The 22,989-nt window shown below is 34.8% G+C and overlaps 1 protein-coding gene and 1 pseudogene across 2 annotated transcripts; one reads left to right on the forward strand and one right to left on the reverse strand.

The window, feature by feature from the left end:
* The first annotated feature begins 12,561 nt into the window (after positions 1-12,561).
* LOC136224905 (receptor-like protein EIX1) lies at positions 12,562-15,820 on the forward strand (annotated as a pseudogene).
* An 869-nt stretch (positions 15,821-16,689) lies between these two features.
* Positions 16,690-22,406, reverse strand: LOC136224009 (F-box protein SKIP5). 2 transcript variants are annotated; one of them, XM_066012211.1, is made up of 5 exons: positions 22,156-22,406; positions 19,874-20,018; positions 19,711-19,789; positions 17,865-17,923; positions 16,690-17,179 (listed from the first exon to the last, which is right to left on the reverse strand). In XM_066012211.1, the coding sequence occupies exons 1-5, from the start codon at positions 22,280-22,282 to the stop codon at positions 16,831-16,833; spliced, it is 759 nt and encodes a 252-aa protein (XP_065868283.1). In that variant the 5' UTR covers positions 22,283-22,406; the 3' UTR covers positions 16,690-16,830. The 2 variants fall into 2 exon arrangements, with proteins under 2 accessions (XP_065868283.1, XP_065868284.1); XM_066012212.1 differs by having other exon boundaries at positions 19,874-20,049; positions 22,156-22,296.
* Between the last annotated feature and the right edge of the window lie 583 nt (positions 22,407-22,989).

The following is a 22,989-nucleotide window of genomic DNA, read 5'->3' on the forward strand; positions in this document are numbered from 1 at the left end:
TTCCTTAAAAATATGTGAAACCTGTAATGATTCGGTCTGGAGAGGGTGGCGCTGGGGTAGGCGGCCTGAACAAGGAGCGACCCTAAGGGATGGCGATGGGGGGCAGGAATGAACTGAATCTCACATCGGAAATGAAGAGGGTGTCATTGGGGCTTATTAGTAAGATGTTAATCTAATACGCAGACGCGTTAAAGCCGTGCGGTCCAATATGTTGGATTTGGACCAGAGCGGACAATATCTACATGGTATTGGACCAGGGTGTTACAATTGGTATCAGAGCCGACTCTCCACTTACGATGTGTGGTTCGGGGACGAACCAGTCGGAAACTAGTGGGCCTGTAACGATCCGGTCTGGAGAGGGTGGCACCGGGGTAGAAGGCCTGAGCAAGGAGCGGCCCTAAGGGATGGCGATGGGGGCAGGAATGAACTGAATCCCACATCGGAAATGGAGAGGAGTGATTGGGGCTTATTAGTAAAATGTGAATCCAATACATGCAGACGCGTTTTAAAGCCGTGCGGCCCAAGATGTTGGATTTGGGCCAGAGCGGATTATATATACATGGTATTGGACCAGAGTTGTTACATAGCCAATCTGGTCTAAGACGCCAAAGGATCTTGGATGATTTGCCCAAACGCAACACCAACCATGATACGTGTGTTTGACAAATATGATACTTCCAGGGGCTTAACATTTATTAATGATACACTTCCTACTGAAGTTGATCAAGTTGATCAAGGGTTGCTGGATGTTATCAAGTGACTTAATTAATCAGTTGCTTTGCTTTGGATGTGCCATTAATTCTTGACTATTCTTGTAATATATATGTATATGAGTTCCCTTTAATCCAAATAAATTTGCTAAAAAATATAAAATTGATTTTTATTATAATACACAGTAAAATTGATTGCAAAAACGGCAATTCCGACCAAATATTTGTCGGAAATTATTTAAATAAATATCCTGAAAAATAGATCACCAACACACAGAGGCCGGTGATGGTGTCGGTAAGACCGACAAAAATCACCAACTAAAATGGGTCGGAACGGGTTACGTAGGAGTTCAACACCGACACATGAGATTCTGTCGGTCTTCCGTCGGTGATGATGATCACCGACACATGTTTGGTTATCACCGACGGAATTTTCCGTCGGTGATAGCGTTTTTTCTTGTAGTAAAAATGAGTTCAAAAGTGTTATGAAAATAAATAAAGTAATTAATAATGGTAACATAGTTTATAATTATTGAAAAATAAAATTCAAATAAATAAATATTTTTTAAAATAAATTGAGGTTGCGGGGAATTAACCTAGGACATTCTAAAAAGAAGCAATTATCTTGAACCATTCCGTCTACCTTTAAACAATGAAATATTACTACATAGAATTTATATAGACTAATATTTAAAGGGGCTATGAGAGACGGAACTACGAATACTCAAAAGTGGAGCCGATGGCTTGGAGAGCTCGGACCCCCGGGTATTGGGCTGGCTCCGCCCCTGGTGGACATGATTTCCACTAATATTTCCAAATTCATCTAAATCAACGACTTTGAAAAACAACAAAGTTTGATTAATGAATTTAACTCATTCACCAAATATTTCTAACCCTTAAACTGAATAACTTATTAGTCTTTATATATTTCTTTTCTTAATATAGTGTTTATTCATTCTAATTTAATAATATATTGTTTAGTTTTTCACTTTACATTCTTTTTAATAATTTAATCTCTTAAATATTTGAATTATATTAAACAGTTTAGTACATCTACAAATAACTAAATTGTTGAATAGAGAAAAGTTAAAAAAAATAAATAATATATTATTAAAATACGATAACTAAACGATATATATACTAAGTAAAAATATAAAAACTAATAAAATAATTTACCATTTCTTTAATAGTCGTACAAGCTTTTATTTTGAAGCCTGTATTGAGATTGAGAGATGTTTCGTTTAAAACAATGACTTTGAAAAAAAAAAAGATAAGGTACCAAATTAGGTCTATAGTTTTTGGAGAAGTATCAATTTAGGCTTCACGTATAAAATATCACAAACATAGGCCTAATACTTGAAAACGAGAGTACTAATTTAGGCATCGATAATAGAACATGACACATCATTCATATTACTCTGTTAAGTTCTGTCAATTGTACGTGGAAAGAGAAATCAGAACTTAACAGAGTAATATAAATGGTGTGTTATATATTCTATTATCGAAACCTAAATTGATACTCTTTTTAAAACGTTAAACCTATATTAATGTATTTTATACGTAGAAACTAAATTAATATTTTTGGAAAAACCACCATATGCTAGATATTTTAAGAAACATTCACAAAATATTTCTAACCTCCTAAAAAGTAAGGTTAAGTATACCTCCATCAATTTAACTATCTATCAATTTTTTTTTCCGCTTTTTATATATCATTTACCCTCTGAACTTGTCCACAAAGCTTGATTGGTCCCCTAAATTTTCAAAGTGTCTCGATAGCCTTTTGAACTTGCATAAAACATTCAATTAGTCCTCTCAACTTATATAAAATATAATCAATTAATCACTCGGTTGTAAAAAAGTAAGTTAAATGCGGAAGTTATGTTGCACATGCCTTAAAATATTATAATTCACAAAATAGTTTACTTGTTCAACTATAAAACTTTTTCTTCTCTAATATTAGGATCACATACACTCACTTTGATCGTTTTACTTTTTTTAAGATGCGTGCAACATATCTTTTGCATTTAACCTATTTTTTTTACAACCAAGTGATTAATTGATTATATTTTACGCAAATTTAAAGAGCTAATTGAATATTTTATGTAAATTTAGAGGACTATCGGAACACTATCAAAATTTAGGAGGCCAATCAATTTTTTTTTATTTAATAAATTAAGGGACGAATTATTTTTCTCAAACCACCACATAATCATTTCATGTCGCAATTTTATTTAAAGAAAATGTCGCACAGTAATTCAAGTTTGAAATTGTCAACACAATATAAATATCAATGGAATTAATGGATATAATATATGGTGGACATGATTTCCACTAATATTTCCAAACCAAAAACAAGGACTTTGAAAAAAAAGTTTGATTAATGAATTTAACTCATTCGCAAAACATTTCTAACCCATAAAAGAGAGAGGTCAAGTCTTAGATTATATAAATATAATATAAATTTAAAGGTATAATAATATAAATTTAATTTAAATTTAAAGTTATAAAAATACGTAAATTTAACGAATTAATTGTTACACAATAACCGATTAAGGATGGTTTGAATGGTTAAGGGCTTCCAATCGCTTAAACTAGATTTCGAGTTTGAATCCTAACCTATGTAGAAAATTTTAATTGGAAGAAGACTCACCTAAAGAGTACCTGACGAGCCTCAATACGAGAAATCAGACAAACTATAATTTTTTTTTTTGTTAAAAAACAGATTATATATTTATTATATACATATTAATACTAAGATTATTATATATTTATAGACATATCATAAGTAAATTAAGTAGTCCTAACGGTTATAGGTTGGTGATGTTCATGGGACATGGATAGTTATTATTGTCCCCAACCCATATCCCCGAGAATGGGGATAATTTTCCTCCCAATCCTAAACCCCGTGAAAATGGGCATTGAAGATTCCACGACTTTTAATTGGTTTTACTTAGTAGGTATGTGTATTATTCATCCTATTGACAAATCTAATCAAACACTTGTATTCTATTATTTTATTAAGTCGTATCTTAATCAATTATTTAGTAGTAACGAATACATGATTGGTCCGTTGGGATCAATGCATGCGCTAATTTTTTATTATTAATTTAGCACTCGAAAAGCAGCATTTTACAAAAGCAGAGAATCTCTACTTTTTGGAAAAACAGTTTTTTCCAACACCAAACAGCAAACCGTAACAACAACAACAACAAACTGTAACAGTAAACAGCAAATTAATGGAGATAATAGAGAGACTCTTAGTGATTTGAGGAGCCATTAAGAGGCTACTGGAGTTGATTTTTAACTCTCCCTCCTCAAATTTTAGCTTAAAAGTCAAACTAAGAGCCTCTTGTAGATGCTCTTATACAATAAAAAAAAGTTTTCCAAGAAAAAATTTAGAATACTTTTACCGTGGTTGACTTGAAGTGGTAAACACTATAATATTATTTAATGGGATAATATGTAAAAATACCTCTAGTTTTTTTTATACGCATGAGTAATTTTACACTTAACATTTAAAATAATATAATTTTATCCTTAATGTTGGGAGCCAAAAGCAATTTAATCCCTAACGTTATCAAGTTTGATCAATTTTACACATTATTATATACACATATATATTTTGTTCGTTACTCTCCATCAATTTATATTTCACATTGCATCATTTTATCACTAATTAATAGCGAAGCACAACTAAATGAATAGATGTGAATTTAAAAGAAATTAAAAATAATACTGTATTTTGTACAAATTGGACAAAAGAAATTCAAATGTTTCATCGAATTTAAAAATATTAATCTGCAATTCTATTATTAAATTGTAACTCAAAACCAACTTTCAGGCAAATGGTATAAAATAAAGAATAAAATATTTGTTTTTTATTGCTTTTTGTGAATAGGAGAACAAAATATTAAAATATACTCTCTTATTGATTAATAAGTATTTACATCTATTTACACTATTACATGAGAGGGATAATTATCAAATGATCCTATGTTATTTACAAGTAATTACAAGAGTGCCCTTACATATAATAAAACATCTCTAATTATAATCTAATACCCCCCTCCTTCAAGATGGAGGTTGTGATGAAACAAGACCCACCTTGGGATGGAAAGAACAAAGAGATGGAGCATAGTGGAAATATGAGGAGTGGAAAGAAAACTGCAAAGTAGGAGTTCACGAACAATGTGACAATCAATGTCTAAATATTTGCTACGTTCGTGAAAAACGGGATTGGAAGCAATATAAATAGCGGCCTTGTTATCACAATGAAGAGGGATGGGTAGATGTAAAGGAATACGAAATTCACGAAGTAAGTAAGACAACCACTTCAATTCACAACTCGTACTCGCCATACTGCGGTATTCGGCTTCAGCGGAAGACTTACTAACAGTTGGCTGTTTCTTAGCTTTCCAAGAGATTAAAGAAGTGCCCAAAAAAATACAGAAACCGCTAATAGAACAGTGTGATGTCTTACAATGTCCCCAGTCTGCGTCACAATAAGCAGTTAAACGAAAATTAGCGAAAGCACTATAAAAGAGACCGTAATAGATAGTACCCTTAAGATACCGAAGAAGATGAAGTACGACATCATGATGATGAGTGCATGGTTCTGTCATGAACTGACTTAATTGTTGAACCGCAAAACTGATATCGGGACGAGTAAAATTAAGATATAACAATCGGCCGATTAAACGACGATATTGATCCGGGGAATCAATCGGAGTACCAAGGTCGAAATCTAAAATAAGACTGGGTGGCATGGGACAAGGAGAATGAGTTGCGTTTTTAAGTCCCGCATCAAATAATAAGTCCGAGATATATTTGCGTTGAGACAGAAAAATACCATTAGTGTCCCGAGCTAACTCAATGCCCAAAAAATACTTGGCAGGACCGAGATCCTTTATGGTAAAAAGGAATGTAAGTGATTTTTAACATGTTGAATACCATCCGAAGAATTGCCAGTAATAAGAATATCATCAACATAGACAATGAGAACAAAGAAAGTATCAGAATGATCATAAGTGAAAAGACAATGATCACAAGATGTTTGTTTAAAGCCATATACAATAAGTTGGGAGGTAAGTTCTTTATTCCATTGACGACCAGCTTGTTTAAGACCGTATAGAGATTTGCGTAATTTACAAACCTGGCCGAGTGAGGCTTTGGAATACCCATTAGGGGGTTGAAGATAAATATCTTCATCCACAAAGCCATGTACATAAGCATTACTAATGCCAAGTTGATGAATTGGCCAAGTATGAGCCGAAGCAAAGGCAAGCATTAAATGAACGGTAACCACTTTAGCAACGGGAGAAAAACTCTCGGTATAATCGATACCTTGAATTTGATTGTACCCCCGTGCTACTAATCGAGTCTTATAACGATCAATAGACCCATCAGAATGTCGTTTAATGTGAAAAACCCATCTAGTAGAAATAGCTTTTTTTCCTTTAGGAATGGTAGTCAAATCCCAAGTATTATTATCCTCCAAGGCACGTAGTTCAGCTTCCATGACCTAAACCCATTTAGGATTAGAACATGCTTGTTGATAGGTAGTAGGTTCAACATTAGAATCAATGGTAGAAAGAAAAATAGAATGTTGAACACTGAATGGTGGTAGACACGGAAGAATGGAAGATGAAGGAGTAATGGTATGCGCAACAAAATCTTGTAACCAAGAAGGTTGCTTTAGCGGACGGTCACGTGTACTTCGAGGAATAAAAGGAGGAGTAGGAGAATTGGGGATGGATAATGGAACAATAGAAGAAAAAGAAGAAGGTAACGTAGAAGAGGGTAAAGAAATAGGAGAATTAGCCAAGGAAGAGGGTAAAGAGGAAATTTCATTCATAGGAGATGAGGTAGGAATTGTAGAAAGAACATGAGAGTGTTCCAAAATAGGTGAGGATAAATTAATGGGAGAAGTAATGGAATTATGAGGTAAAGAGGAAGGGTCAGGTGGTAAAGAAGTGGTTGTAGGAATGATCGGAGTATGAGAATCCGGGTCGGGTGGTAAAGAAGTAGTTGTAGGAGTGAGCGGAGTAGGAGGATCTGAGTAAGGAAAAAATATAGGTAATGGTAAAGAAGATGTGTGGGAAGGAGTACGAGGAGAAATAGATGAATAAGGAAAAATAGTTTCATGGAAAACGACATCTCGTGATATAACAATTTTTTTTGTTAAATGATTGTAAATTTTATAGGCTTTATGGTCAAGAGCGTATCCCAAAAAAATGCCAAAAAAAAGCACACGGGTCCAATTTGTCCCGAGAGGGATGAAGATTGGAAAAATAGCATTGACAACCAAAAGTTTTTAAGAAACCATAATCTGGAATTTTATTATGTAATTTTTCATATAGCGATAGCCAATTTAACAAAGGGGTAGGTAATAAATTTATGAGGTTGTCAATAAAGCCTCGCCCCAAAATTGCTTAGGTAAAGGGGCATGAAAAAGAAGTGCCTGAGTAATTTCAAGCAAGTGTTTATGTTTACGTTCAACAATACCATTTTGTTGAGATGTGTAAATGCACGATTTTTGATGTATAATTCCTTTGGAACTAAAAAATTCAAAACAAATATGATTAAAAAATTTGGTGCCATGATCAGTACGTATTTGTTTAATTTTCACTGAAAATTGATTTTCAATTAAAGAAACAAAAGATGTAATAACAGAAGAAACTTAAGTTTTAGTGCTAAATAAAATTGTCCATGTGGCACGTGTAAAATTATCAACAATAGTAAGAAAATATTTCACGCCAGTTAAAGTAGCCAATTTATACGGACCCCATAGATCGATATGTAACAACTCAAATGAAGCATTAGTAGAAATTGGAATGCGAGAAAATGAAATACGATGTTGTTTTTCCAAAGGGCATACAACACAAGAAATCCAGAAGAGACAACCGTAACAACAGCAGATTCCACACAACGTCGTTTCTATACCACCAAATAATCCACCATAAAACCGCTACAAACTCAACAAGCTGCACCGGTTTTGAAAAGATCCAGCCCCAATAAAAAAAATGTTATGAAATTGGGTTCCCACATCCCCAATAGGCGAGAGAGTCCAAATAGCTCGAGCCATAGTACATTTGAGAAAAATATGATAAGAATCTTCCACTGCCCCATGACAGAGCTCACATAAATCTGAGATAGGAACCCTCCGAGCTTTCAGCGTGACTTTAGAAGGGAAACAGCTAGCAAGAACCCGCCAAATAAGGTTTTTAACTTTAGGGGGCACTTTAAGATTCCAAACTTTATTCCAAACTAGAGAATCAATGAACCAATTTGTTCCAAATCCAGCCATAAGCTTTCGGTACCCATTTTTAACTGTATAGTTGCCCCATCGGTCATCCTTCCAGTACCACCCATCATGATCAATCTAATTATATAAGGGGATACGGAGAATAAGTTCTGCATCCCGAGGGACAAAAATGCCCGAAACTAACCCAACATCCCATGACCGCCGACCCTCCTCCATAAGATCAGCCGCCACTTCCACCCCTAAACCATCCAATTTTTCACTTTCAATATATGGAAAATGATTGTCAGGGAGCCACGGGTCATCCCAAATTCGGACCTCACCACCCGCCCCTACAAACCTGCGAATACCAGACTTTAACAGCTCTTGAGCACCAATAATATTACGCCAAATAAAGTTAGGCCCATCAGATAACGATGCATCAAGAAAAGAGTTATTCGGATAATAAAGAGCTTTAAAAACTCGTGCCACAGGAGACTCGGGATTTGAGCTAAGTCGCCAACCTTTTTTAGCTAATAAAGCTAGTTGAAATTACGCAACTTTCTGAACCCCATTCCACCAAATTTTTTAGGGCAGCACAGCTTATCCCACGATTTCCAGTGTAAACTACCTTTACCTGAATTATCTGATCCCCACCAAAAAGAATTCATCAACTTCTCTAGATCATCACCAATATTCAAAGGAAATAGGAAGGACTCATAGCTTAAGTAGGAAGCACCTGCACAACAGATTTGATCATAATCTCGTTTCCTGCTCTTGATAAAAACCTGGCTTTCCAACTTTTTAATCTAGACCGCACCATGTCCTCAGCAAAGCCAAAAACCTATGACCTATTCCTTCCTACCACCGAAGGTAGACCCAGATACTTATCCGGGAGGGTCATAGTGGAAATGCCCAAGATATTACTAGTTTCTGCACACCCACCATCTGGGCAGTTTCGACTGAAAGATATAGAGGGTTTTTATAAATTTATTTTCTGTCTAGAAGCAGACTCATAGTCATTTAGAGCTTGTTTAATTGATGAAGCTTCTGATCGATTGGCTCCAAAGAAGAAGTAACTATCATCAGCGAAGAACAGATGAGAGATTGCTGGTGCTTGGTTCGTAATAACATAACCTTGGATCTGACCCTCTGACTCCAGCCGAGATAAGTAAAGAGAGAGACCCTTCGCACAGATAATAAAAATGTATGGTGACAGCGGATCCCCTTGACGGAGTCCCCTCTGTGGAACAATAGGGCTCACTACATGCTTCCCATGGACAACCCTATATTTAACCTTTGTAACGCACTGCATTAAAAGGTTAACAAAGCTTGATGGAAAACCAAGATTCAATAACATCTCCTGAAGAAATCTCCATTCCACCATGTCATATGCTTTAGACATATCAAGCTTAAGAGCAGCCATACCACTTGAAACCCTTCTAGTCCTTTCATGGAGATAATGATTCACCTCAAATGCCATCATAACATTATCAGTGATTAGTCTGCCTGGGATAAAGGCACTCTAGGATGGAGATATAAGAACATGAAGGACTTTCTTTAACCGATTAGCTAAGACTTTAGAAACAATTTTGTATATCACATTACAAAGAGCTATCGGTCTCAAGTCAGAAACCATCTCAAGTTTTTATTTCTTAGGGATTAATACAATATTAGTTTCATGAATCACATCAGGCAACACTCCAGAATTTAACCATAACAAACAAGCTTCAGTAACATGACCTCCTACTACATCCCAAAATTTCTGATAAAAACTGGGGTTAAAACCATCAGGACCAGGGCTTTTTTCAGGGTCCATTGAAAACAAGGCTTCTTTAATTTCCACAGTATTAAAAACACCACATAGCATATTACAATTTTCCACAGACAACTTCGGCTCCACATTTTCAATAATAGGACCCAAAACACAACCATTCGAGGTAAAAAGCTGGGAAAAGTAAGAGAGAATAACTGGATCCAAACCTGCACCCCAGCTGCGCCATTCTCCATCTGCATCACGAAGCCTCTCAAAGTTATTCTTTTTCCTCCTATTATTAGCAGCTGCATGAAAATTTTTTAAGTTCATATCATCGCCAGCCAGCCACAATTTTTTTACTCTTTGCTTCCAATACAATTCCTGTTGGTATAGGATCTTTTCCAGCTTTTCCCGAGCTTCTATGAGTAACGCCTGATCTGCCCCGTTGACGCGATTCTGCAGCCTTTTAATCTCAGCTCGACAATCTACAAGTTTGGAAGAAAACCGACTGCGCAGCTCGGTTCCCCACTGATACAGCGCCTGCCCGCACTGCTCCAGCCGAACCAAAATGTCAGCTGAGCCATTCACATTTCAGGAGCTTACAATCCGATCACGGCAATCAGATTCTTGATTCCATGCAGTTTCGAATCGGAACCGGCGAACAAACACCCCTTCACTAGAGGTCGGACATAGCACAAGAGCTGAATGGTCAGAGGCTGAAGCTCCCTCATTAATAACTTTGGCCGAAGGAAACAATTGAAACCAACTGGGCGACGCTAATCCCCGATCTAACTTCTCTTCAACAAAATTATGCCAACCTCTGCTCTTTTTCCAAGTAAACGCATGCCCAATCATAGGGACCTTGAACAGATTACATTGCTCAATCACATCAGAAAAACCATTAATTAAATTAGGTGGATGTTTGCGACCACCACTCTTCTCACTCTGTAAAACCATGTCATTAAAGTCTCCAATAATTACCCAAGGCAAAGAATGATTACTACACAGATCCTGGATCATCTCCGAAGAAGCTGACCTTCTAGAGCGCTCAGGAAAACCATAAAACCCGGTTAATCGATACTCCGGCAAACCCAGTAAAGAGACTTTGACATCAATAAAATTTCTAGAAGCACGTAGCAAACTGACTGAACCATTAATTTTCCAAAGTAAAGCCAACCCCCCCCCACCCACCCACCTTGGTTAATAGGATCAATGAAAAAGAGACCAGAATAAGAAAGACTACGCTTTATTACCTCAACTTTCTCGCGGTTGCATTTCACCTCCATCAGAAAAATAAGTATTTACATCTATTTATACTATTACATGAGAGGGATAATTACCAAATGATCTTATATTATTTACAAGTAATTACAAGAGTGCTCTTACATATAAAACATCTCTAATTATAATCTAATACTTTTGGATATCTACATTAAAGTTGCATCGTTTTAAACATTATAAATATCAATATTAGTAGTATTTTTTCACTTTATCCCGTAAAAAAGTAGAAAAGCTTAAAGCTTCAAATCATCCACATGAAGGAAAAAGTTATGTTTGAAGTTGAAAAAATAGTTAAAGATCGGTAGAATTTATTCCTAATATTCTTCTACAAGATCAATTTTACCCTTATCAACAGAACCATTTGATATTTATTTAACCTTTTTATTTGACTGTTATATCATATTTTTTAAATAACTTCATCGATAAGCTGAAACAATTTTTACATATTTTTGCACGATTTTTGTTGTTGCAACATAGTAAACGTTTTAGTTACATGTTGGCAATTTCTTTTGTAAGTAATGTGTAGTACATCGACTTAGTTGTTATCATTTTAACATTGTTATTTTTAACTGAGTTAGTAATGTAGTAAACACTTTAGATATAATTGATATTTAGAAGATTTGATGTGGTAGCCAAATTACAATCCAACCAGTCCGTTCAAACTTTGTTATGTACTAAACCAACATATCTCAATTGATATACCTGAATTTAAAAGTGGAATGTTATGAATTCGTACAAACCTTCTAACGAGAAAGAATGAGAAAAATTTGTTAAATATGATTAAAGTTGATTTTACTTGAATATATTATAAAATAAAATTTTACCATTTCTTATATTGGAATCTACGTTCTTTGAAAGAAAAAAATCTACATGTAAAAAAAAGCAAAATTTTAATAGAAAAACATTTCTCCTCTCTTTTTTGCTTCTTTCCTCTCTTTTCGTCTTTCTTTCATTTTTTCTTTAATTATTTTTAATTGATCCGACTTTGAAAATTAAAATCACAACATTTTATCCCTAAACTAAAACTATCAAAATTATCAATTAAGTCTATGGATTATGTAAAAATCATTAATTGAGTATTCATCCTATCAAAAAATTAGAAACAATAATTATTTGATATTGACGGTAATGATCTTTGTGTTGGTTCAAAATGAGTTTGAAGAAAAGAGTTTGAAACTGTTCAACCGAATGATTTTCGATAAAGACTCGATTAATGAATTTTAGTAAAGACTCAATTGATGATTTTTGCTAAATTCAGTGATTTAATTGATGATTTTGATAGTTTAAAATTCTAATTGACTTTAAAACTTTAACTTAGGGAACAAATGTATGCTATGACAAAATTAAACAAGTAAAATTCAAAATATTAATATTTTAGGCCATCAAATTTCTAGTGAAATTCCTAAAGTGTACCTTGACATTTCTCATTACATTGTATTTGTCATATAACAACAACTACATCATTTTGTAATAATAATGATAATAATAATAATAATACCTAATTATTTGACTAAAAATCATGAAATGAATGTACCTAATTTTTTCACTTATAAAATATCAACCGAAAATTGTATTTGCTCTTCAAAATCTACAAGTGATAAAGTTATCAATAATGTCAAGCATCCCTTCTTCCATTCTCTTATTTTTCTCCATTTTCCTCTTAATTCATATCTTTGAAGCATGCATTGAGAGTGAGAGAGATACTCTTTCGGAGTTTAAAAATGGTCTCTCTGATCCTTCTAATCGCCTGGCTGATTGGGTTGCTAACGGATCAGACTGCTGCAGATGGACAGGAGTTATCTGCCACAACATTACTTCACATGTCCTTGAGCTTCATCTCAGAACTCTTTCTCAAGAAGAATACTTTGGCCTTCATCTCAGAATTCCTCAGTATTTTGTTCCTGATCGCTATCTTCCACCAGTCTATTATGATATAATGTATGACATATACCGAGAGAAGTCAGCATTTGGTGGAAAGGTGGGTTCTTGTTTGTTTCAGTTGAAACATTTGAGTTACTTAGATCTTAGCAATAATGATTTTGGAGGTGTTTCTATTCCCAAATTTATTGGTTCCTTGCAGAGTTTAAGATATCTTAACCTCTCTAAAGCTGGATTTGGAGGAATGATTCCTCCCCATCTTGGAAATCTCTCTAATTTACACTATCTAAATCTTAGATATATGTCTATTTATACAAAGAGTTTAGATTGGATTTTTCGTCTTTCTTCTTTGAAATTCCTGGATATGAGTGGTGTGGACCTGAGTCGATCATTTGATTGGTTAAAGATGATGAATTCATTCCCTTCTTTGCTTGAATTACACTTGTCAAGTTGTAGACTATACATGTTTTCAATCCTACACGTCTTTCCAATCTCAACACGTCTTCTCTTTTCGTTCTTGATTTGTCAGACAATTATTTTGGAGGTCCAATTCCAAATGGCCTTCAGAATATGACTTCTTCTTTCCTTCAAGAACTTAATTTGTATGGGAATGGTTTCAATTCTTCCATACCCAACTGGTTATATGAATTACCCCATCTTCAAATCCTTAACCTCCAAGGCAATCAGTTGCAAGGTCGAATTTCAAGTGACATTGGAAACTTGACTTCTCTCATTAGCCTTGACTTGTCAGAGAATATTGACCTTGAATTTGAAAAAGGAATTCCAATCTCATTTCAAAATTTCTGCAATTTAAGGTCACTATATCTATCATATATCAAATTGACCCAAAAAATGAATGATATCTTGGAAATTTTATCGTCAGGATGTGTTTTAGATGTCTTACAATCTGTACTTTTGTTTGATTGTGAATTATCTGGCCATTTGACAGATGATCTCAGCTACTTCAAAAATCTTATTAACTTGGGTATATCATATAATTCAATCTCAGGTCCGATCCCTTTGTCTTTGGGAGAATTGAATTCTTTGGAATTTTTAGATCTTAGCAATAACAAATTAAATGGAAGTCTACCCGTATCTTTAGGAAATCTTATTAAGTTAGAACAAGTAGACATATCTAATAATAAATTTGAGGGTGAAGTTTCTCATCTCCACTTTGAAAATCTCACTAGGCTATCTTATTTTGCTGCATCTGGAAATAATATTGAATCAAAAATTAGCTCCAATTGGATTCCTCCTCTTCAACTTCAAATTCTAGATTTACGGCCTTGGCATATTGGATCTCAATTCCCGAAGTGGCTTCATCTATTAAAACATTTAACATATTTGGATTTATCCAACTCTGGGATTTCAACTCCAATTCCTATTTGGTTCTGGGATTCATTCCAATATAAATATTTGAACTTTTCTCATAACCAAATGCATGGTTCCATTCCAAATATCCCTTTTGCTATTGGATTCTTGCCAGTGATTGATTTGAGTTCTAATAATTTCAATGGAGCACTACCTTATTTTTCTTCAAATGTCACTGTTTTAGATCTCTCCAATAATTTATTTTCGGGATCTATCTTTAACTTTTTATGCAACAAGATGAATGAGGAAAAGCAAATGCAATTTCTTAATCTCGAAAGAAACCTTTTGCATGGTGAGATTCCAAATTGTTGGAGTAGTTGGAAAGATTTGAGGGCATTAAAAATGAACAACAACAAGTTTATTGGCAACATTCCCAACTCCATTGGAACTCTACGTGTTCTTGGATTGCTCGACCTTCGGAATAATAATCTCTCCCATGAAATACCATTGTCAATTCAAAATTGTACGCTTTTGGTCATACTTGATCTTAGTGAAAACAATTTGGTTGGGAATGTTCCAACATGGTTCGGAGATGTATTTGATCGTTTGAACATTCTAAGTTTACGTTCAAATAAGTTTGATGGATACTTACCTAAGGACTTGTGTCATTTGGTTTCATTGCGCATCTTTTAGACCTTGCTCATAATAGCTTTTGTGGCCCAATACCAAGATGCTTTAGTAACTTTACTGAAATGGCTATTAGGAATGATCCTACTGGCTCATTTTATACTATTACCAGCACAACCGTATTTAAGGCAAGCAGTTTATTGGTGATGAAGAGGAAAGTGATGGAGTATAGCTCCAACCTTCGATTTGTAAGAAGCATAGACATTTCCAATAACAATTTATCAGGAGAAATTCCTACAGAAATAACGACCCTTATAGAATTGTTATCATTGAATTTGTCACAAAATGCTTTAACTGAAGAATCCCCAATAACATAGGTGACATGAAAGGGTTGGAAGCTATTGACTTCTCTCTCAATAAGCTTTCTGGTGAAATTCCTCAGAGAGCATGTCTACCTTGACATTTCTTGGTACATTGGATCTTTCTTACAACGATTTGACAGGTAGAATTCCTTTAGGGACTCAATTGCAAAGTTTTGATTCTTCCAGTTTTATGGGCAATCAACTTTGCGGGCTTCCTCTCATTAAGAATTGCACTGTGGATAACAATGAGCCTGATTTTGAAGAAAAAGATGAGAATGAAGATGAAATAGATATATGGTTTTATGCAAGCATGGCTTTTGGGTTTGTATTTGGATTCTGGAGTGTGGTAGGTTCTCTTGTTTTCGTCAAGAGATGGAGACACTTTTATTTTCGTTCTATTTATCGTTTAGGAGAAAAGATTTGGTGGAATTTTGTTCGCAGGTTTTATTAAAGTAAGAAAAATTTATGTTTTATTCTATAGTATTAGTATATATGTTTTTTTCTTGTAGTGATGTAATGTTGTAATTGTAATGCGTTTCTATTAGTGAATATATTATGGTGAAATTACCACCATTGCATATAGTGATTTAATGTTGTTATTGTAAGGATTTTATATAATAAATATAGAGATAAAGACTAAATTTAATCCTAACATCTTAAGGGAAGTGCAGATTTAATCTTAGCGTATGGAACATTGCAAATTTAACCTTAGTTTCTAAGTAAGATCAATTTTAGCTATGCAGTATAGAAAATTAGAAAAAACTGGTTCGACTTATATTTAACTGTCACTACAGACCTTCCAAATATCAATTATGTCTAATATATTTAGTGTATTACTAAACAAATAAAAAACATTATGTTAAAATGTTAAAAATGAAATCTATTACATATAAGTTAATCACAATTTTTTTTATCAAACTGCCTAAAATATTTAATGTGTTATTAATATAGTTACAAAAAACCAATAAAAAAAATGTGCGATACTGCTTCAATTTATCAATAAACTTGTTTGGAATGTCTGATGTGACAGTTAAATAATATCCGAACCAATCTTTTCACATTTTCAATAGTGCATGACTAAAGTTGATCTTGTTTGGAAACATTGGAATTAAATTTCCACAATGTCATATATTAGGACTAAAACTGTACTTCACTTGAAATGTTACATTTAAATTTGACTTTTATTCCAATAAAAATATTAAAAAGTGTTTGTTTCACTCTTTCAGAGTTGTTATTTGTTGTTTTGCTCCGAACAACTAATAAAACAACTCATAGCCAATTGAAGAGCAAACTTCTCATGTTTGTATCAACTCCGTTTTGGTTATGTAATGCTTAATTTAATTTTCTTTACTCCACTGAGTGTAAGATCGTTATTCGAACTCGAAATCTAGTTTAAGCAACTTGAAACCTTTAACCACTCAAGTCAACCTAATCAGTAGAAATCATTCTTTTTGTTAACAGTTTTTATTCAATTTACAACTAATTTATTTCGTTAACATGGATTTCCACGGCATAACAATATAGAAATTCACGAATTTTCTTATGTCAAAAAATGAAATTTAAAAGTCAAGTTGTTAATAGCGCTATAGTACAAAGACCGTAAACGTAATTTAATTGCAACAACAAAACTATAGAATAAATATGCTACAGTTAAAATGATCGTCATGTATGTTCTACATCAAACCAGAAATACACAGAATCTCGAGAATAGATAACACGAACTCGCTGCAAAGCTAAGTCGCCATTGGTGAGAACAGCCTTGGCACCTCCTTCAATTCGAGTTTGCGAAACAGAAACGCTGTCACCTCGAGGAGTCTTAACTGAGGAGAGAATATCGCCTGCACCGGCTGTGCTCACAATTGGGCATGATAAGTAGTCTAGAGGGTCTGTCTCGCATTGAAGTATGCAGCCATCTATGGTTAACCTTCCACTTCTATGAAGCAAGCAGCAACCGAGCTCAGCTTTCACCGTTAGGTTCGCCAATTTGCAAGTCGATAGGAACTCCAAGGCACTGCTCAGACCAATTTAAGAGCACATATCAATTTTAAAAACCGATAACAAGAGAATGGAGTTGTTGAAAATTATTCAGGTCTAGGTCAATAGTACGTAATTTTAAGTCACGAAAATAAGCTCTGGTAGAATTTTAACCACCGGACTAGAAAGGGTAAGGCACTAGCATCCCTCGTATTGACATAACAATCCTAATTCACATCGAATAAGGACTATAATTCGTGTATGAAAGATAACGTAATTTTCTGAAAGTTCTGCACTTAAAACTTTCGCTATCATTAATCTTAGGCATCAGAGTTGGCCGCTAGAAATCCCAATAAGCCAACTTAGTCATCAGGTCGTTAATTTATGATCTATTTCACCCGCGCTCATACAAATATAACAAATTGAACATTAATTTATGATCAATTACTGCATAGACGGACGAGATTGATAATAAGTAGAAAATGGCGACGTCTAAGAGTTCATTCGAACTATAAGATGAAGAAGTCAGACATACCAATATTTACTAGCATGTAAGTGAGCAATGACCCGAAATATATTTTAAGCATGAAAATGGAAATTTTCATGATAAAAACAGATATTGATGATTAATAACATTGAAATTCAGCTTGTTTTAAAATCGTGCAGAAGGCATAAATTAAGCCAGAAAATAGCGGTAGAAATCGTAAAATGAATAGACATACCTGTCTGAACCTCGAGAGCAGAAAAGCATTGTTTCATCTGGAACCTCACCTCCACCAATCTGATAAAATTAAGTTTAGATCGAGGATGCCCGAGTAGAAACTTAGAACTACAGGGAACAATTATTATTGTTCCTGGCATGTTACCGAAGATGAAAATATCATCCGAGTACAATCAAATGTTTTACTTGCATTCTACTTAAAATATCAATGAAGCACATTTTATAGACCACTGTAGAAGCATTGGAATTTAAATTTTCTAGGAATGTCAAGCAAAAGTAACAGAAAATCAAAATAGCCGACATGAAAATAGTTTGTACTTGCTAAAGAAATTAGCGAAAATAAAAACAAAAGGATGAATTTTGAATCGGGCAGGTAAGATTAAACTGAGTCTAGCCTAACTAAGGAAACTGTCTTAGGCTCTCTATGCAACTCTGCTGCAAATAGTTACAATCCAAGGCTCCAACTATCAGAAATGGAATTGCCATTAACTCTTTATTTTGTAATGAAAAACCCCTCACTTCGGTGGTTGCCCTTTTAACTGAAAATCAGCTAACCCATTTTTTCAGGGATGCCACGTGGGTGCCATGTCAACCATTTTTAACCACTTGGAAAGTTAAAAAAAAAAAAATTTATATCTTTTTCTTGCATCATAATCCACATGTCAAAAAAGTTAGTTCTTATATTAAGAACCCAGTCTTCCATGTCACTCGGAGGACCCTCAATTCACATTTGGACACATGTATGGTGACCCCACGTACTATTTAAAATAATGGGGTCTTTTATAATATTTATAGGTCCATGTTACACGTGTCAAAATATGTATGGAGGTCCTCTATTTGACATGGAGAACCGGGTGCTTATAATAATTTGCCCAAAAAAGTAGTGACTTGAGAAACAAAAGACAACAGAAGTCAAACAGCAAACGTTTTTCATTAAGGATTAGATAGTTATGGAAATACTATTTCATTTCTAGTAGTTGGAAGACCACGGTGTAATTAACCCAAATATAAACTGCTCAATAACCTAACATCTAAAATGGAGTAATTTGAGAACTGAAGTTGACAAGTTGGTCAATTTCAGACCTCATTATAAAACACAGATATTTCGTTCGGTATTATGCACCAGTTGAGGACGAGCCTTGGCGCAACGGTAAACGTTGTTGTCGTGTGACCAAGAGGTCATGGGTTCGAGTCTTAGGAGCGGCCTCTTGCCAAAATAAATTGGCAGGGGAAGGCTTGCCCCCAGTACACCCTTGTGGTGGGACCCCTCCCCGGACCCTCGCTCAGCGGGGACGCGTAGTGCGACCGGACCGCCCTTTTTTTATTATGCACCAGTTGCATATGAGTTGGTACTAAAAAAAAAAGAATTATGCTTTTTTGTAATTTACAGTATATTTTTTCCTACAGGTATACATATGTTTATGGTCTATTACTGACAAGTGCTAAAATGAAGCGTATGTACAGTGCAGATGATTGAGAAGAAAGCTCAATGCATTATTCCTCAAATTGACCCAACTTGCCAATGCTAGGGGGTAAAGTTGCATCATTTTAGACGTAAGGGGTAAAATTGCTCTTCTCTGTCAAGGCTAGGGATATTTTTTGCACCTTATCCCTTTACAGAAATAACTGGACTAACCCGACTAGCTGACATAATTATCACTTCTACTGCATTCATATGTATATAACCACATGATATATGTGTGTGTGTGTGTATATATAACACAGTTATGACACATTAACCCGAATTTTCACCCCTAAACACCAATAGCTAAGATGGAATGCATCAACATCACAAATATGAGGAGCACACAACAACAACAACACATGTATATATATTCAGCACGTACCAGGCAAAGTGGTTTATTTATCTGAATATTGGAGGCAAGATGATCTCCACCCGCTGCAATAAGAATGGTATCACCAGGTCTAAACAAAGCAGATTCAGGATCAAATGTCCAAAGGTTTCTACCTCAAAAATTAAATTGAACAGCAAGCGGTCTGTATAAATACCTAGCCGCAGAGACAGCCATCTCAATGCTGGGGAAAACTCCAGGTTCCGATAAATCTTTGATAGTCCGATCTACCCGGAGCCACAAGCGAGGATGACATGCCAAAAAATGCCATCTTTGACAAACAAGCGCAGTGTTATACCGATCTGCAAACTCCATAGCAATTCGTGATACAAACTGCACACATTTATCTCTTACATTTAGGCACAAGATCTACCATAACAACTACATGTCATTAGACGGATCATTCTTATCGATCCTATACTAAAAGATCATCAAATTACACTGATAAATGAGAATTAATCATATGCAAATGAAAGAAAAACATCAAGTCCTTAATATGCAGGCGAAAAATAGAATAGAGCAACAAGTGCAACCTTTTCCAAACTCATGAGAAAACAGTAAGCTCAATTTTACCTTTTCCAAACTGAGTAAAAGGTAAGATCACATAAGTTAGAGATTTTAAATCGCAGTCGCTCTCAAACACACCCTTTAGAATTTAGCCATCCATAAAATGCACAGATGGTTATTGAAGTTTGGGATATGTTTCACATAGGCTTGTTGAACTTCAATTTTTTTTTAATTCATAAAATAAAGTCATTCCAGCCAATTTGAATACAAAAACTCACCGGAATTGGCGTAGTACAAAACAAAGTTGACTATAAACAAACTAAGTGCCATGATTGACATGTCTAACTTTTATGTCTGACATGGCAGAAACTTGATAGTCACGTTGAGACAAAAAAAAAAAATCGCATCCTTGTATGGCATGGTGCTTCGTTGACATATAAGCAGCCGTCTTTTGTATCGCATCGACATTCAAATGACTTTTTATACACAAATTATCTGGCATAACTTTACTTGTGAAGTTCAGGGATTTTATGGAAAGAAAAATGAAGTTCAGTAACCTTCTTTAAGAATATTCTTGCTCCCATAGTTATTAATGGCGCACTAGGACGCTAGGGTCCTAGAGCCTTGGCGCATGGTGCACGATGATGGCGCGCGCCATAGTGAGACAAGGCACACATACAAAAACAAAAATTATAAAACTAACTTAAAAATGCAATGAACACTAAATCATGACAATATTCTTAAGCATAAAGAAATTTTAAAATGCAAAATAAACCCCATGTTAGAAAGCTAAAATTGAATACTAAATCCTAAGTTCTACTCCTGATCAAAACTCTCCAAATTCATCACTCCTCATCATCACTATCACACTCATCTAAAGCATCATCAAACTCTTGATCATGAAACTGATCCTTTTCATCCTTATTAGCAAAATCAGTTTTCTTCTCGAACAACTAATAAGACTCTATCGCTTCCTCTTCTAACTATCTCTTCCTCTCCTCTTCTAATCGTCTCTTCCTCTTCTAATTAATTCAAACGTATAATCTCTCTCTTCCTTTCTAATATTTGTGTTTTTTTCTCATTTGGGACCCTTCACAACAAGTGTTCCAGATATGTAACTGTCAAAAAAAAAAAAAAAAACCATAAAACTGCCCCTAACAGCCCCTATGTCATCAAAGTCGCACCTTAGTGCGCCTTTGGCAACTGCCCTTTGTCGCAAAATGGCGCACCAGGAGCGTGCCACGCCATGGGGGTGTCATGGCGCTAAGGCCTGCGCCTGGTGCACCATCCGCCAAAGACGCGCTTTTAATAACTATGCTTGCTCCCCCAATTCCTCTCTTTTACCAGCTGAATCCTGAAGCTCATGGATCAATACAACACAATGGCTCAACCTTTTCTCCCTGTCACTTCGCAACCACACTTACCAATATCACTGCTAATTAAGAATTACATTATCAGATAAATTAGGGCTTAAAACAGCTACACAGCCAACATAAGTCAAATATTCTAGCTTCCAAGTGTAAAGCCATGGCTGTAAATGAGCCAAGCCACTCTCTGTGTTCGGCTCGACAAAGCTCAATCCAGTTTATAAAAGGAGAAATGTAAAACTACAAGCTTCAGCTTTATAGGTTTCAAAACAATGTAATTTTGTGTTAAAGAAATTTCAAATGAACAAAACAAAATTCATGAGGAGCAAAGCAAACAGCTCATGAATAGGATTTGAGCTCGGCCTAAAGTTCGAGTTCGTCAATTTTCTAACGAATAATTAGCCGAGCATGAGCAGGTCAAAGCTCTACTCGGCTTGATTACTGCCCTAAAGCCGGATACTGCAATCAAACAATGGAATTGGGATAACATTTTCCCCTAATTCCTTTCAATTAGGGTTCATATGCACACAATTAAACATATACAAGCAAAAAGAGGAAAAAGGACCTGGAATTGGAGCTAAGAAACTGAAGATGTGCATAAGACAACCATCATCGAGATTGTTAATTAGGCAAGAATAAGATGAAGCTGCAGCCTTTCTTCTCCGCTTGAAATTCCGATTCCACTCCTCCATAAGCCACCACCCGCTTTTCTTCGGCGGTGGTGTTGGTGTATAATCTTAAATTCCTAATCGCTATTCCAGTTCCATGATTCGACAATGGTATACCAAATAGACTATAAACCGACTGGAGACTCAACGCGCCCGATCTATTCCGATATGATGTACGTCCGATACCGGATCTTGACTTATCCATGGGCCGAAAGCCTTAATAAGTGGGCCTAAACCGATTGAATGTGGGAAATGATTAAAAATAGGAAAAATTACACAGAAATTCCTCTTTTAAAAACTATTTACAACTATGTCAAATCATAAATTTGGATTATATCAAACTAGTAAAATCACTACTTTTAATGTATTTTAAAAATTAGAATTTATAAATTAGAAGTCTAGAATATATTTTTTTAGAGTTTATGGTTTATGAATTAGAGTATAGAATTTTTAAATTATGGTGTAAAATCATAATATATAGAGACTAATGACATATTAAGAATTAAGTTTAATGATATGATTTAGTTGTAATTTTATACTTAATTATGATATTTATGTATAAGGTGTAAAAAAACCTAACATTTATAATCCGGAGCAATTTTACTCATATCGTTTAAAATGGGACAATTTTACTCTAATATTGACACTAAATAGCAATTTGATCCAGATAATTAGCACCGACAGTCATAAAAGTTTGGACAATGTTTTCAAAATGTCACATAAATTTTATT

The sequence above is a fragment of the Euphorbia lathyris genome, chromosome 3 (assembly GCF_963576675.1).
Source record: "Euphorbia lathyris chromosome 3, ddEupLath1.1, whole genome shotgun sequence".
Classification (NCBI taxonomy): domain Eukaryota; kingdom Viridiplantae; phylum Streptophyta; class Magnoliopsida; order Malpighiales; family Euphorbiaceae; genus Euphorbia; species Euphorbia lathyris.

What these genes read in the sequence shown, in the direction of transcription:
- LOC136224009 (XM_066012211.1), bottom strand. Translation starts at nt 22,282, where the DNA reads ATGGAGGAGTGGAATCGGAATTTCAAGCGGAGAAGAAAGGCTGCAGCT. An exon ending in ATGGCTGTCTCTGCGGCTAG is followed by an intron (nt 19,790 to 19,873) that starts GTATTTATACAG and finishes TGCTTTGTTTAG; the next exon opens with ACCTGGTGATACCATTCTTA. An exon ending in TGCTCTCGAGGTTCAGACAG is followed by an intron (nt 17,180 to 17,864) that starts GTATGTCTATTC and finishes TGGTCTGAGCAG; the next exon opens with TGCCTTGGAGTTCCTATCGA.